We start from the raw sequence: 17747 nt of genomic DNA on the forward strand, positions 1-17747 counted from the left end.
TTAATTATGATTAGATGGAGGAGATAGTGCAGAGAATAAAAGACTGACGGTAACTGTAAGACAGTAGTTACTGTGCAATCGCGTGTTGTCACGATGCTGTTCTCACCGTTGGGATTGCTCGGAATGGTGACGGTGGTGGCGCTGGCCGCCGGCACGCAGCATCCGGACCTACCACCTCTGTCACCGCTCCAAATGACCGCCAGAAATGCGGAAGAGCTCTCTGCCAAGTACTGGGTGGAGGAGGCTCAGGCTGGACTCAAGTCCCGTCTACGACAAAAGAACATCGAGGCCAAGGCGCGCAACGTGGTCATGTTCCTGGGCGACGGCATGTCCGTGCCCACGCTGGCCGCCGCGCGCACGCTGCTCGGACAGAGAGCCGGACATACGGGCGAGGAATCGCACTTGTCCTTCGAGGAGTTCCCATCTGTTGGCCTATCAAAGGTACATTACAACTACGCTATTAATATTAGAAAGAGTGAGGATTTTGTAAGTTCAGTGTATTGTACAATACGGGTACAATCCTACCTATAGTATAATACAATGCACTTTAATGACTATAATGCATCTATCATTAAGCAATGCATCAACACGATATTGTGGTGAATATAATCACAATTATAAAATTACTTCCGCACTTTTAAAGGTATTCAAGTTTAAGGGTTATTATTATGTAATATTCAGGTTTATTTAGTAAAATAAAATTGTCTACAATTCAACGTGATTATTTTAAATAAAAAAAATTAAAGATTAATAATGTGAGGCATTATTTTGTCTATCTAATGTTTATTAGAGCTAGTATGATTTTAAAACTGTTCTGTTAAATGATATTATGAAATACTGAGTAAAACTACATGATTAGCATAGTACATAATTAAAATATAAATTAAGATACAATTATATAAATTGTATAATTTCTATAACTGCGTGATAATATCTGTTATTTAAATGACTAAATAGGTTAACAAACATTGGCAATGTATTAAAAAAAAACTGCAATTTCTAAACTATTATTAATTACAGTATTTTAGAAAATAATACCAGTTGGATCCAAATAATTGGATTATTAAAAAATCTGTAATCAATAAAACTATTTATTAAACAAACAGTGAATGAGTTTTGTTCTTCAATTGAATAAGATCGAATAACATAGATAATGTTAGGTAAATGTGGCTGCCGTAATTACATACAAAAATAACCCTGGGGTCGAAGCAGCAAGCTGCGACATAAATAAATATTTATTACAATCACGAACAACGTTGCAGACGTATTGTGTGGACCATCAAATAGCGGACTCCGCGTGCACGGCCACCGCGTACTTGTGCGGCGTGAAGAACAACTACGGCACCATCGGAGTTTCAGCGGCGGTCCGGCGGCGGGACTGCGCCGCGTCGCTCGAGGAGGCCAACCAGGTCGCCTCCATCGCAGAGTGGGCGCTGCAGGACGGCCGCGACGTCGGTACGTGGATTTGCATTGTGATGAATGATGATAATGGAATGGTACACCCCCCTGTGCTAACCGTTTACGCTGGCGGGGCACCAGTGGAGGATGATAAGGTGAGGATGCGGCCAGGTCAGTTAGCTCACCGTGATAAATTCACCAAGAATTTACCACAATGATTTCCAAGGCGAATCACGTGAAGGTCAACCTGACATGGTAGATTGCTAGCAATAAGATCGTCAGTTAACATTACTAGCAATCCGCTTTCCCCCCTAAAATACTAGCTATAATAATGTAGTTCCTCTTTAATGAACCTGTGTACGTGAGCCACAACAATTGACCGTGTAACGTTTGCATATGCAGGCATAGTGTCGACGGCTCGTATCACGCACGCGTCCCCGGCCGGCGCGTACGCCAAGGTGGCCGATAGAAATTGGGAGAATGACAATAGCGTCGTGGAAAATGGACAGGATCCGTTAGTGTGTCGCGACATTGCACACCAGCTCGTACACATGTATCCTGGAAATCAATTTAAGGTATATAATAGTTCAGTCCATTATTTCTAATTAAAAGAAAGTTTATATATGTATATATTTATATGAAAATGTAAATGAATTGGCAACAACCCTGTAATTATAAAGAACGTTAAATGTAATTATAATAATTTGTATCGACGCTTTATAATATAACTATTGCAGTGTTGTCATTTGAACAGGTAATTTTGGGAGGTGGAAGACGTGAATTTCTGCCAAATACTACTCGTGACGAAGAAAATACCAGAGGCAGAAGAACGGACGGGCGAAATCTCATCGACGAATGGCAAGAAGTTAGGGCATCACAAAATGTTAGCTACAACTACGTATGGAACAGAGAACAACTATTGAATATTTCAGAATCACTTCCGGAATATCTTTTGGGGCTGTTCGAAGGCTCCCACATGGAATACCACTTAGAGGCAGATACGACTACGGAGCCGACGCTCACCGAGCTCACTGAAATCGCAATACGATCTCTTAGTCGTAACGAGAATGGTTTCTTTTTGTTCGTGGAGAGCGGGCGCATCGACCACGGCCACCACAGCAACTACGCGCACCTGGCGCTCGACGAGACCATCCACCTGCACGCGGCGGTGCAGCGCGCCACCGAGCTGCTGCCCGAGGAGGACTCTCTCGTGGTGGTGACCTCTGACCACTCTCACGTCATGGCCATTAACGGCTACACACCTCGTGGGAGCAGTATTCTCGGCCGCTCCAATTCACGGGGTGACGATGGTGTACCATACATGACCATCTCATACACAAACGGCCCCGGGGCACGGGCCTACGTCGATGGAGATCGTTATGATGTCACAGGGGACAGTAACTTTGGTAAGTTAACTGTATTTATTACATGATTAACATAAAGCCAAGTCTGAGGAATCTAAATAACACAAATACTATTTACATCGGGTATGATTTCTGCATAGCACAGTTGTATATTCACATATTCTTGAATATTTAGTTTTTGTATCTTCGTGTACATGGTATATATATATATATATATATATATATAAATATCCCCTTGGGCACTTTGTGGCTCAGACGTGCCGTATAGGTAGTTTTTTGTTGATCCATTTTCACTTGTTGATCCGGAGGCCTTTTGTTGATCTAATGCCAGCTGACCATATATAAATGTTGATCCGTTTTGAGCCACAACTGTCACGACGAGTAATAATAATAATTAAGCGATTTATACACGATTTTATACAAATCCACCTTTTTGGCATACGAGCAGTTCTTGATCCAATTCAAACGGGCCAATCAGGGTGCAGCATTTGCCAAGGGCTTCCTCATTGGCACGTTTGGGCTACTACATTATGGCTACAGTAACTTAATAATGTCTAGCTAGTATTTCAAGAATAATAGTCTATCCAATCTAAATATTTATAGAAATCAGTCTGGAGTAACGTGACTCCAGATCAAACCTCAATACTTATTATTTTTTGGACGGGAATCTTTTCTTTTGTAACAAAGTTACTGAGCGAATAAAGAGAAGACGCAACGGCGGATCCAGGGGGGAGCGTCATGGAGGTCATGGGAGTCATGGGGGCGTCATGACTCTCCCCCTGCTTAGCCCAGGACTTAGGTAGACCACTAATTGAACTAAAAAATAATGAAACAGCAAATTTTTTTGCACGATCGGAGTGTTGGTGCAGTAGTATTAATTATAATTAAACATTGTTACTTAAAACATAACAGTTAAAGTACTATAACACTAAAAGCAAAATAGGTATTTTCAAAATACTTTTTCAAAATAAATTACCCTTTGAGTTTTTGTCCAAACCTCAGATATTTTATTTATTTTAGGTATATCAATCATTACATAGTATAGTATAAAACAAAGTCGCTGTCGCATCTAACAAGTACATAAATAAAGAAACAAGACTTTTTGGCTCTGAATATATTTCAAAAATCAATTACTTGTGTTAATCAATTTATATACTCGTTCTTATTTCATAGTACTTGTTTTGATCCGAATATATACAGATACCGTAACGGTCTATTAATTATGAATTTATTATACCTAACCTAGATATTTTATTTTGACGAAACTCCGTGTAGTAGTAGTATCCGATAAGGGTATGCGAACCCTAAGTATTATTTCAAAATGACCAGTAATTTCGAAGAAATAAGCCTTTGAATTTTAAATCAACTTACCAAACGGACGCTCAAGGTTCGATTCCCGCCACCGATTTTTTTTTGTTTTTTTTTTTTTGTCTTTATTCTAATTTTAAATTAACTATTTTAATAATTAAATGAATTTAATCGAACAAAACGTTGTTAAGTATTCAATTAATTTTAATTTACATTACCTATTGTACTTTCTAAATTGTAAAGCAGCTAACAATTATAGTAAGATCTTATAAATAACTAACACAACAAGTAAAACATTTTAAATGTATTTTCTTTATTATTACAAATATTTTTTATGCATAATATAATAGTTAATATCTAATAAATACATAATGATCTGATAATCAAATTATAAGTACAGTCTCAAATTGAAAGTAAGAAAAACAGAAAATATAGAGAGAACTATAGGGATATAACAGAAAGATGTGAAAAATGGAGAAGGACAGTAAAAAAGTTACAAATTTAAATAATGTTGCCGCAATTTCTGTTTAAATGAATTTATTACATTATTATATATATTAGGCATACGACTAGCCTTATGACTGTTACTTTTTTTTTAATCTATACATCTATACATGTAAATAAAATTGGAGTGTCTGTTTGTAATATTGAAATAACCGTTTTTACTACTTGCATATGAATATAAATCCGGTACATACACCAAAATAACATATTTTACAAGTTTTGTCTGTCTGTCTGTCTGTTTGTTCCGGCTAATCTCTGAAATAGCTGGACCGATTTTGACGGGACTTTTTTTGGCAAGTAGCTGATGTAATAAGGAGTAACTTACGCTACTGTTATTTTAGAAAAATAAAATAAAATTTCACGCGGACGAAGTCGCTGGGGCCAGCTAGTCTATAGATATACCGAGATTTAATATTTAAGTTGCTATTATGTTGTTGACAAAATTTTACTGTAATGTTACTATTACGTTATCCTACACAATTTGTATTATTTTGGATGAATAAATAAATAAATAAATAATAATCTATACATCTATACATACAAATAAAATTGGAGTGTCTGTTTGTAATATTGAAATAACCGTTTTTTACTACATGCATATGAATATATATAAGGTACATATACCAAAATAACAATTTTTATAATTTTAGTCTGTCTGTCTGTCGGTCTGTTTGTTCCGGCTAATCTCTGAAATGGCTGGACCGATTTTGACGGTACTTCTTTTTGGCAGGTAGCTGATTTATAAGGAGTAACTTAGGTTACTTTTATTTTAGAAAAATAAAGTTTAATTCCACGCGGACGAAGTCGCGGGAACAGCTTGTTTTTAATAAAAACATCTTTTTGTGGTACTTGAGAATGTTGAAGCCTGTTGTTTGTAATATTGAAATAACCGTTTTTTACTACTTGCATATGAATATAAATACGGTACATACACCAAAATAACATATTTTACAATTTTTGTCCGTCTGTCTGTTTGTTCCGGCTAATCTCTGAAATGGCTGGACCGATTTTGACGGGACTTTTTTTGGCAGGTAGCTGATGTAATAAGGCTACTAACTAGTAACTTAGGCTACTTTTATTTTAGAAAAATAAAGTTAAAAACCACGTGGACGAAGTCGCGGGAACAGCTACTCTATAATATATTAGAGATACCTACGTGTTTTTTTATTGATGACTAGCTGTACACGGGATTTCGTCCGTGTGGAATTTAACTTTATTTTTCTAAAATATAAGAAGTTAAATTCCACGCGGTACAGCTAGTTGTCGGTAGTCTAGCGATTTAGCTAGCACACTGCTTTGATTCCTGCTTGGTGGTCGAGGGTTCGATTCCTCGCACGCTGCAAACATTTGTATTCATGAGTATGATTGTTTGTAACGGTCTGGGTGTTTTCTATGTATAGATAATATATATGTATTTACGAAAAAAAATCTTTGTATTTATATCAGTTGTCTAGTACCCATAACATAATCTTCAGCTAGCTTAACTTGGGTCTAGATGAAGCTGTGTGAATTGTCCTGAGATTACTATTATTACTATAATAAATCTTTTCAAATCAGCCGATGTTTATTTTTGCCATAATACGTGCTGTTACCATGTGATAATATTACGTACGTACTTATTAAACTATTAACTTATTATTAAATTATTAACTATTTATACTGTTTTAAATGTGATGCGTTCATTATTTATATTTCCTTTGAATTAAAGACAAATGTATATATATATATATATACATTTATATAAACTTGCACACTTAGTTGATCCAGCCACGATCCGTAGATATTGCTGATTCCACTGTCTCTCTCTTTCTATCACTATCTTTGTATTCTAATATGCGATGTTGCCGTTCCGGCATGGTCTCGGCCGGAACGGCAACATCGCATATGTTGCGCGTTGTTGCCAAATGTATTCGTCGATAGTAGTAGATACCTATACGCGATATATATTTTTTCAACAATTTCCTGCAATAGTGAATCCGTATCGGCAATTTTTTTTAAATGCACAAAGATTTTTTGGCTCTGAATACATTTAAAAATCATTTACTTGTGTGTTGATGAATTTATATACTAGTACATGAAGTACCTAATACTTGTTTTGATTTGAATAGGTAGCGATATTATGAATTTATTATACGTAATCTAAAGATTTTGACGAAATAAAAGTAATTAGTTATCTGTTAACCTTGACTTCATGCTGGCACCAGTATTATCAGATGATGAACATACTCTTCGAAAACTTACAGCAGAAATATCGTGTTTGGACTCATTAGATAGGTCTCGATGAATAGAGTTTAAAAAACTTAAAATAAATGGTAAATTAGAAATAATGTATAAATACCCCTTACGTAAAATTCAACCACTTTAAACTTAATAATAATAATAATTAGAAAAAGAGAAAAGCTATACATGTACTGAAAGTAATTGATGTCTTCCACACAATATTTTCACTATTAAACAACTCTGTTTGTTCAGTAAAAGTGTAAATACACTGGTAACCTTTAATCATATTTTATATGCAAACATTACATATACAAACCCTAAAGTTTTATTTCAGAATAGCCAGTAGTTTTGAAGAAATAAGTCTTTGAAATTGTACGTGTAACTTATATATATACTAGTTTTTTCACCATAACAAACAACACCAATATGGCCTAGTTAGTAGTTTACCTGTGTACCAATTAATAATAATAGTAATCTCAGGACAATTCACACAGCTTCATCTAGACCCAAGTTAAGCTAGCTGAAGATTATGTTATGGGTACTAGACAACTGATATAAATACAAAGATTTTTTTCGTAAATACATATATATTATCTATACATAGAAAACACCCAGACCGTTACAAACAATCCTACTCACGAATACAAATGTTTGCAGCGTGCGAGGAATCGAACCCTCGACCACCAAGCAGGAATCAAAGCAGTGTGCTAGCTAAATCGCTAGACTACCGACAACTAGCTGTACCGCGTGGAATTTAACTTCTTATATTTTAGAAAAATAAAGTTAAATTCCACACGGACGAAATCCCGTGTACAGCTAGTCATCAATAAAAAAACACGTAGGTATCTCTAATATATTATACAGTAGCTGTTCCCGCGACTTCGTCCACATGGTTTTTAACTTTATTTTTCTAAAATAAAAGTAGCCTAAGTTACTAGGTAGTAGCCTTATTACATCAGCTACCTGCCAAAAAAAGTCCCGTCAAAATCGGTCCAGCCATTTCAGAGATTAGCCGGAACAAACAGACAGACGGACAAAAATTGTAAAATATGTTATTTTGGTGTATTATGTACCGTATTTATATTCATATGCAAGTAGTAAAAAACGGTTATTTCAATATTACAAACAACAGGCTTCAACATTCTCAAGTACCACAAAAAAGATGTTTTTATTAAAAACAAGCTGTTCCCGCGACTTCGTCCGCGTGGAATTAAACTTTATTTTTCTAAAATAAAAGTAACCTAAGTTACTCCTTATAAATCAGCTACCTGCTAAAAAGAAGTACCGTCAAAATCGGTCCAGCCATTTCAGAGATTAGCCGGAACAAACAGACCGACAGACAGACAGACTAAAATTATAAAAATTGTTATTTTGGTATATGTACCTTATATATATTCATATGCATGTAGTAAAAAACGGTTATTTCAATATTACAAACAGACACTCCAATTTTATTTATATGTATAGATGTATAGATTATTATTTATTTATTTATTTATTTATCCAAAATAATACAAATTGTGTAGGATAACGTAATAGTAACATTACAGTAAAATTTTGTCAACAACATAATAGCAACTTAAATATTAAATCTCGGTATATCTATAGACTAGCTGGCCCCAGCGACTTCGTCCGCGTGAAATTTTATTTTATTTTTCTAAAATAACAGTAGCGTAAGTTACTCCTTATTACATCAGCTACTTGCCAAAAAAAGTCCCGTCAAAATCGGTCCAGCTATTTCAGAGATTAGCCGGAACAAACAGACAGACAGACAGACAAAACTTGTAAAATATGTTATTTTGGTGTATGTACCGGATTTATATTTATATGCAAGTAGTAAAAACGGTTATTTCAATATTACAAACAGACACTCCAATTTTATTTACATGTATAGATGTATAGATTATAAAAAAGTAACAGTCATAAGGCTAGTCGTATGCCTAATATATATAATAATGTAATAAATTCATTTAAACAGAAATTGCGGGAATATTATTTAAATTTGTAACTTTTTTACTGTCCTTCTCCTTTTTTAACATCTTTCTGTTATATCCCTATAGTTCTCTCTATATTTTCTGTTTTTCTTACTTTCAATTTGAGACTGTACTTATAATTTGATTATCGGGTCATTATGTATTTATTTATACATTTATGGGTTATATATTTATGTATGTATATTGTTATTTTTTTATAGAAATGTATATTTTGCTTTGTATTTATATATCTTTTTTTGACATTTCTTATTTATATTAGTGCACCGCCAATAATCTTTCGCTGCACCACTCATGGTTGCCTGGTAAATAACGCGGCAAGATATTAAGTCCGCCACATGTACAAATTTTTTTGTGCATTAAAGTTAAATAAATAAAAAAAATACAATACTGTTTAATGAAAATGCGTATTGTCTAGTGCTTTGAGATGTATCAAAATAAGGTCAACAAAAAAGTCCGTGATGGTATATGTCTATCTCTCAAGGATAACCAACAATAACCATTTTTTATCTTTTACATTTTACGGGAATTTTTTTTATCGTATGTTTCCCTTAAAATCATGTAAACTATGCTATTATGTCATAATCTAAAGAAATAATAATATTTTATAGTGAAATATCCACTATAAAATAGTAATGTAAGTAGCAATGTAATTCGTTACGCGCGAATCAGCTGTTATAAGGTCAAAGGTCGGTGCACCCCGCGTATTTGATAAATAGTGCTTCTCTGGATGTCTTTAAGAGAAAATGGCAGTATGTACGTGTATATGTACAAGTCCTTAAGTGTTAAGTTTTTCAAATGTACAATAAAGAATAAATATTTTTAAGTACAGTACTTACGTACATTAATATAATACCTACTTTTTACTTGTATCTATTGTCATCAAAATTAAATTATAAGTTCTTAACTTGACCACGACTATGTGACCCTCTCTTGGCGCCAAAACGAGTGAAAAAATGAACAGCATACGACGACGACGCATACCTATAGAGTGGAGCAACTGCTTATTCAGTTTTATTCAACTATTTAGTCCCTCCACCGTTACAATGAATGGAGGCGGATATTACAATGTATGTAGCATTGCGAATATAAAATATCTAGATTAGGTATAATAAATTCATAATTGATAGACCGTTACGGTATCAGAGCCAAAAAGTCTTCTTTCTTTATTTATGTACTGTTAGATGCGACATCGACTTTGTTTTATACTACACTATGTAATGATTGATATACCTATGTAAAATAAATAAAATATCTGAGGTTTGGACAAAAATTCAAAAGGTACTTTATTTTGAAAAAGTATTTTGAAAATACCTATTTTGCATTTAGTATTTGAAATACAAAACTATTTTTGTTTTTAGAGTGACATTTCTATGAATTCACTGTCGATAGCGAGCGGTGCGATGGAAAAAGATAACCGTTTATAAAAATATAATAAATAGCGCTGGACAATTAACACAGACTGATACTGAACTGATATAAATAGATATTTTTATCTTGTAAATACATATATAATATACATATAAAACACCCAGACCGATGAAATCAATCGATGACCGATGAGTACATATGTTTGCACCGTGCGAGAAATCGAACCCGCGACCATCGGATGTAAAGCGGTGTGACCACCGAGGCAGTCGAAATACATAAATAATCTTATGAATATAATTTATTCTAATTTGTTTGTGTGCGCGGGGTGCGGTGTACGGTGCTCCCCCCTGCCTCCACCGTTGCTGGAGCTTGCATGTATGGAGCATTGCGAATATAAAATATCTAGATTAGTAAATTCATAATTGATAGACCGTTACGGTATCTATATATATTCGGATTAAAATAAGTATCGCAGTAAGGACCAGTATATAAAGTGATCAACACAATTAATTGATTTTTGAAATATATATACGGAGCCAAAAAGTCTTTGTGTATTCAAAAAATATCTAATTTGTTTGTGTGCGCGAGGTGCGGTGTACGGTGCTCCCCCCTGCAATGGTGGAGTTACTATGTATGGAGCATTGCGAATATAAAATATCTACATTAGTAAATTAATAAATTCATAATTGATAGACCGTTACGGTATCTATATATATTCGGATGAAAATAAGTATCGCAGTAAGGACGAGTATATAAAGTGATCAACATAATTAATTGATTTTTGAAATATATTCAGAGCCAAAAAGTCTTTGTGTATACCAAAAATTTAGCCGTTCGGAGCCAGTCATGCACGAATTATTAGTAAAAAATGTGTCGAGTATATCGTACTATCGACGAATATATATGGCCACATCGCAAAATAGAATGCGACGTTGCCACCCCGCCTGAAATATACGCGATAGGAGTCAAGTTATTCAGTGCAAAAGGTGGAATCGGCAAGTGTTTAGGTTGTGGCGTGATCAACAAAGTGCCCAAAGAGGTGTTTATATATATATATATATATATATATATATATATATTTTGTAACAATTCCTCGTATACATTTAGACGGCGCGGCGGCTCTGTTATGTAATTGAATGTTATGAATGTTCGTGGTGTGTCCATCGTCCCGTCCGCCAGGTGAGTTGCGGTGGCGGAGTCACGCGGAGGTGCCGCGCAGCAGCGAGACGCACTCCGCCGACGACGTGGCGGTGTTCGCCCGCGGGCCGCACCACGCGCTCTTCTCCGGCGTGTACGAGCAGAGCCGCGTCCCGCACCTGATGGCGTACGCGGCCTGCATCGGGCCCGGCCTGCGCTACTGCGACGCACCCGCCCCTGTTAACACTCCCTAGTAGTCCTCATTTGTTTATGTTAGACAATTCTACATGCTGTCCATGTCGTATTTCATGTTAAATGTCATACATTTAACGTTACGAAAAGTACCAAAAATGTAGTCATATTTTGTTAAATTATTATTAAATTTAAAATATCTATAATATTATGTACACTGATTCCTATAATAAAACTATTTTTGATCGCAGATTTTGTATTCTTTTATAAGTATCGCCTAAACATATGTGTGTGAGATATGAACTTTGCTAGTATATCAAATATGAATTTAATTTACTTAACTATATGTAGAATATTGAAACTTACCCGTGTGTGCGCAAGTAAAGAGATGCTTTCTTGACTTGAAAACGACACATTTCAATGTCACGTCGTTAAAATTGGTACGTTACGTATATATTACATAAACAAAGCCTATCATTTTACCACAAACTCGACAAAGGACAGTATTTCTATTTCGGTTGTTTCCTTTGTGTGTACGCCTCGCGATAATTTCGCCGATTCTGAAGAACGACAGACGTACAGGCATCATATCAGTAACGATTATAATATTGACTCGTAATCACGAGCCGCACACACGGTCCCAAGCTCAAAGATTACAATAATGTTGCAAGAGACACGAACACTATTTAAATAAAAATATATTCGTACTACAAACATTCAACATCACAGGTATAACAACTGCTGGTAAAACAAAGATTTGCATACGAATTTTCAATAAATAATGTTTTGTTATTGCATTTTATGTGTAACATAGGTTCGTGTAAGCATGTAAATACGTAATCTACGCTTACATTACAATAGTGATAACAGCAATCAGTGACGAGATGACGCGATGTGATGAATTACATGCTTCATATCCACTACCTGACTACTGCCCATTCGACTCATATTCCTAGACACAAACATCCATCATCGGATCAGCTACGGCTCCGGTACATAATACTTAGGCAGCAGGTACAGTAAACTTGTAAACCTTACGTCATACTATGTACTTATATATTGTCTATATTTATGAACATGTAATTGTGTGTAATGAGTAACAAACAAATAAACGATATATCTATCTATCTATCTAAAAGCCGGTAAAAAGAAAAATCAGTATAAGAAGCTACTTTTGCCGTCTGCGGTTCCTATAGTTAACGAGCGTACTACTGTTATATATAATACATATATGTATACAAACTAAGTTAATACATACAATACCAGGCCACTGAAAAACATTCTAAAAAGTATGACACAAGAAAATTTTCTTATCTGATACAATAATGGGCGGCCAAACAAAATGTTTCCGAATCATTTAAATAATTGTGACAAGTGAGTTAAAAGTAGATAGTTATGTATTTATTAATTTCTTACTCTTTATTGCACATTAGAAAATACAGAATATGTAGAGTATGGACCACAGATAACATAGTAATACATATATGGATATATAGAATATAGGAAAGGCGGTCCTATAGCTTAAGCGATCACTTCCAGATAACATTATGATTATATTCACCCTATCCTGTTCTTTATCTTTGCCTCTGACCTGTTTAACTGTATCGTTTTTAACTAACCAACTTAATATACGTTTAACATTAAAGATAAATTCTTGAGGTATCTAGTATTTACTAACTACGTAAAACTATATATTGTGTATAAATTGTAAATGATTACCTTAAATAAATAAATAAAGCTTTGGGTAGAGAAGAAAATACAGAGGATGGTGGATGGCGCATGGCTGCAAAGAGAGAAACATAATTAATAATAGTAATAGACCGAACATGAACAATTCAAATTAAAAACAATACAAAAATTTAAATATCAAACATAGACACATTATACATAATATAAATATACAATTATACTATATCAATTTAAAGAAATATTTATACACAGTAACTTATAAGCAATATGCCATTAAGAAAGTGACAATATAGTAGTAAGGAAGGACAGTAGACAGAAAATTTATAGAGAGACATAGTGATATTACTGTGTTCTTAAATATTTGTTAACTTTTGAGCATCATATGAACATACATTGTTATACTATACATACATAAGTACATAACGGACCAAGTAGATCTATTTTCTTGTTCTTTGAATTAGTTCACCAAGATCGCTCTATTTATTATATGTTACAATTAATTTAAAAAAAATATGTTTGTTGCACTTTTGTATTAGGCTAAGGCCTGTTAAAATAGATGTAAGTGTGGAAATAAAATAAATAAATAAATATATGTAAGTCAAAATCATAATCCTTCTTTTCGCTGTAGTCGGGTAATAATTATAATACCATTATATAGATATTACAGGCAACATTTATTTTAAAAATATTACATGGCATGATCGTAACGTGAAATGTGATAATGAGAACGTGTACATTTTATGAAGTGGATTACAAATTTTAAACTATGTTTTTGTTAATTCATGCCGCTATTGTTGCCAATTTATCTAATTTAAAAGCTGTGATTACTAATTCTGATTAGATATACCGGGCGGATAAAAGACATACTTTAATAGACCCCGGGCAGTTCACCCGTTTCTGAGCAGCATGCATATGTCCCGGCAGACGTGGTGGTCGGTGAACGCGGTGGCGCTGTGGTGGTGGTGCGCGGGCGCGGCGCTGGCCCGAGGCCGCCACCCGGAGCTGCCGCCGCTGTCGGCGCGCGCCGCGGCGGCCATCGACCCCGCCGAGCGCACCGCCCAGTTCTGGGTGGACGAGGCGCAGGCCGGCCTCAAGGCGCGCCTGCGACACGACACGAGCCAGGCCAAGGCGCGCAACGTGGTCATGTTCCTGGGCGACGGCATGTCCGTGCCCACGCTGGCCGCCGCGCGCACGCTGCTCGGACAGAACCAGGGCCGCACCGGCGAGGAGTCACAGTTGTCCTTCGAAGATTTCCCCACTGTGGGATTAGCCAAGGTAAACTGATAGTTGCACCTAGTGTTCATATATATTTACCGACACGAAAAGTGCCCGATAGATTTCTCATTTTTATTATTCTTAATAGTCTAGTCGTCTAATACAAAAGTTTTAAATTTTAGGAATGAACTACTGGACACAATAATTGAATAGACATGATCAATATTTTTCATATATAACAATATACTTAAGATTTTTTAAAATTTTATTACACAGGATGGGACATCCTTTGAGCTATGTTATAAAAATAATTATATGTACTGTTTGAAAAAAAAGATTGCGTCGTAATCTACAGAAAAGGGGAATTCTTTTTTAAAAATCACTTCATCCCAATGTGCTCCGTTTCGTTCTTGGCATACTTACAAACGACGACTAAAACTTTCCCTCACTGTGCGCCAAGTAAACTCTGTAATGCTTGACGTTTCCCGTCGAATATTTACAATATTACAGACGTATTGTGTGAATGAACAAATACCGGACTCCGCGTGCACGGCCACCGCGTACTTGTGCGGCGTGAAGAACAACCACGGCACCATCGGCGTGACGGCGGCGGTCCCGCGCCGGGACTGCGCCGCGTCCCTCGACGAGAGCACGCACCTCGCCTCCATCGCCGAGTGGGCGCTGCGGGACGACCGCGACGTCGGTACGTATCCATACATCTACTATTCTGTTCTATAACAGCGAACACTATTCTGTCTATACCAATATTTATGTACAACTGTGGGATGCAGGTATTGTGACAACGACGCGTATCACGCACGCGTCACCCGCCGGCACCTACGCTAAGGTAGCTAACAGAAGATGGGAAAATGACGACAGAGTAGTGGAGGACGGGCAGGATCCTACAATTTGTCGCGATATTGCACACCAGCTCGTACACATGTATCCTGCAAATCAATTCAAGGTATCACATTCAAGATGTAAAGTTGTTATAATAGTTAATAGACAAAGAAGTTGTTAAAGAAACCATAATTACTCTTAAAGTGTATAAAGGTTTCAGTCAGTAATGATGAAGTTTTATAGACCACTAGAGTATCTAATACATGAATTCAAACTTAAATATTCTTTTTACTCGTATAGGTTATCTTAGGCGGTGGAAGGCGTGAATTTCGGCCGAATACAACACGCGACGAGGAAAACACTAGGGGTAGACGAACAGACGGACGAGACATCATCGAGGAATGGCAACAACTCAGGGCGGCACAAAACGTTAGCTACAACTACGTATGGAATAGGGAACAACTGATGAACATATCTGAATCACTACCGGAATATCTCTTGGGACTTTTTGAAGGCTCTCACATGCAATACCACTTAGAAGCGAACACTACAATGGAACCGACGCTCACCGAGCTCACTGAAATCGCAATAAGATCCCTGAGTCGCAACGAAAATGGTTTCTTTTTGTTCGTGGAGAGTGGGCGCATCGACCACGCCCATCACGACAACTACGTCCACCTGGCGCTCGACGAGACCCTCCATCTGCACGCGGCGGTGCAGCGCGCCACCGAGCTCCTGTCCGAGGAGGACTCCCTCGTGGTGGTGACTGCGGACCACGCGCATGTGATGGCTTTCAATGGATATTCACCCCGTGGAAGCAGTATCATTGGACGTTCTAATGAATTGGGTGATGACGGTGTACCGTACATGACCATTTCATACACTAACGGACCCGGCGCGCGCGCTCAAGTCGACGGAGTTCGTGTGGACGTTACGAACGACAGTGATATCGGTGAGTGTATTCATATTTCTATATTTATCTAGAAATAATTGGCATTGGACTTCAGTATTTTCGATTACAGTGAATAAATAGGAAAATTTTAACAGGTAATATTTCAATAAGTTGTGGTGGTTTCCAATAAATGGTTAGATTTTAGGACGAAGTTTTTAATGTCAATACCCGGCATCTTTACTATAAGAAATAATAGGGAATATAATTACTCAGTTCCCGGTAGCGTTGCATATATATTTTTTAATTTTCCGTTGATATGTAATGCATATACTTTGTAGGGAGCATCTGGTGGAGGTCTCACGCGGAGGTGCCGCTGGAGGACGAGACGCACGGCGGGGACGACGTGGCGGTGTTCGCGCGCGGGCCGCACCACGCGCTGTTCACGGGGCTCTACGAGCAGAGCCGCATCCCGCACCTCATGGGCTACGCGGCCTGCATCGGGCCCGGCCTGCACTACTGCAGCGCCGCCGCCCGCTCGCACGCCCACCTCGCCACCATTGTCGTTCTCACTCTCGTGTACCTTCTCAATTATTCACGCATGCTCAAATAAATTATTCTTACTGCGTATTAATACATGTAATATTCTTTGTACAAATTAAAAAAATATAAATATTTGTATATCAGTGTAAAAAAATATTATTTTAACGACAAAAATGTACATATAGTTATAGTGCATTGTTTAATTTATAGTGACTTATCTAATGAAATATTGTGATATTAATTGCTAAATAAATTCAATATAAAAGTAGACATTATTTTTTATTAATAATGTGTTTGTGTATGTTTGTGGCGGCTAGATATTGGAGAACATGAGACATTTGATGGCGGGCGGCGGCGGGCGGGGGCGGGCGGGGTCGGGCGGCGGCGCGTTCATTTTTCATCAAAGCTCCATTAGGTGCGCGAAGCAGTCGGCCAATAAACGTCCCCGGGAGCGCGGCGCCAGTTAATGACCCAGCAAAATTGCCATGAGAAAACTACACTTTTCTATTGCTCAGCCTAATGTGTTACATGATATAGTCAGCTACTGGCACGCGCAGGATCCACTTCCTCAAGTTTTGGTTCGTTCTTATCAAAACGTCTAATATTTGGGTTTGTGAAGTTTGTTCGCACATCAATGAGTACGATATAGGCTGATAGTTTGAATTGAATGTTCAGTCGAGTGCGAGCAGGAATATCCGGTTGTGATAATCTTCATTCACCCACTTGGTGTGTAATCGCGTCGTAGTTCACGTTATACAGATCGGGATTCGTTTAATTTAGTAATGGACATTATTAGGTTAGGATAAAATTAAATAATAATAACACAGGTAGATGTTTAAATTTCTAAAAAAGTTTATGAGTCTACTGTTGTGTACCTATGTAGTGCGTTTTCAATATGTGAACACTAATGATCTCGATCTAATATCGAACGTCTCCGTGCTATGTACCAAGTAATATGTTAGTCATATCCGTTGCCAATAAGTGTCATGTTTTATCATAATTTATCATTGTCCACTTGTTACAACTATATTTATCTCAGTAGATGAGATGCTGGCATTTCACGATACTCAGTATCGTATTAGCACT

At 36.8% G+C, this 17747-nt stretch overlaps 2 protein-coding genes across 2 annotated transcripts; both read left to right on the forward strand.

The window, feature by feature from the left end:
* Positions 1-93: 93 nt before the first annotated feature.
* Positions 94-11547, forward strand: LOC131848787 (membrane-bound alkaline phosphatase-like). Its single transcript, XM_059198724.1, has 5 exons — positions 94-441; positions 1263-1455; positions 1801-1973; positions 2153-2804; positions 11336-11547. Exons 1-5 carry the CDS (start codon positions 94-96, stop codon positions 11545-11547), a joined length of 1578 nt encoding a protein of 525 aa, XP_059054707.1.
* A 2668-nt stretch (positions 11548-14215) lies between these two features.
* Positions 14216-16731, forward strand: LOC131848788 (membrane-bound alkaline phosphatase-like). Its single transcript, XM_059198725.1, has 5 exons — positions 14216-14449; positions 14900-15092; positions 15181-15353; positions 15530-16181; positions 16460-16731. The coding sequence occupies exons 1-5, from the start codon at positions 14318-14320 to the stop codon at positions 16729-16731; spliced, it is 1422 nt and encodes a 473-aa protein (XP_059054708.1). The 5' UTR covers positions 14216-14317.
* The last annotated feature ends 1016 nt before the right edge of the window (positions 16732-17747 follow it).

Source organism: Achroia grisella, unplaced genomic scaffold (assembly GCF_030625045.1).
Source record: "Achroia grisella isolate CSIRO2021 unplaced genomic scaffold, CSIRO_AGI_Agris_v1 utg592, whole genome shotgun sequence".
In the NCBI taxonomy this organism is placed as follows: Eukaryota; Metazoa; Arthropoda; class Insecta; order Lepidoptera; family Pyralidae; genus Achroia; species Achroia grisella.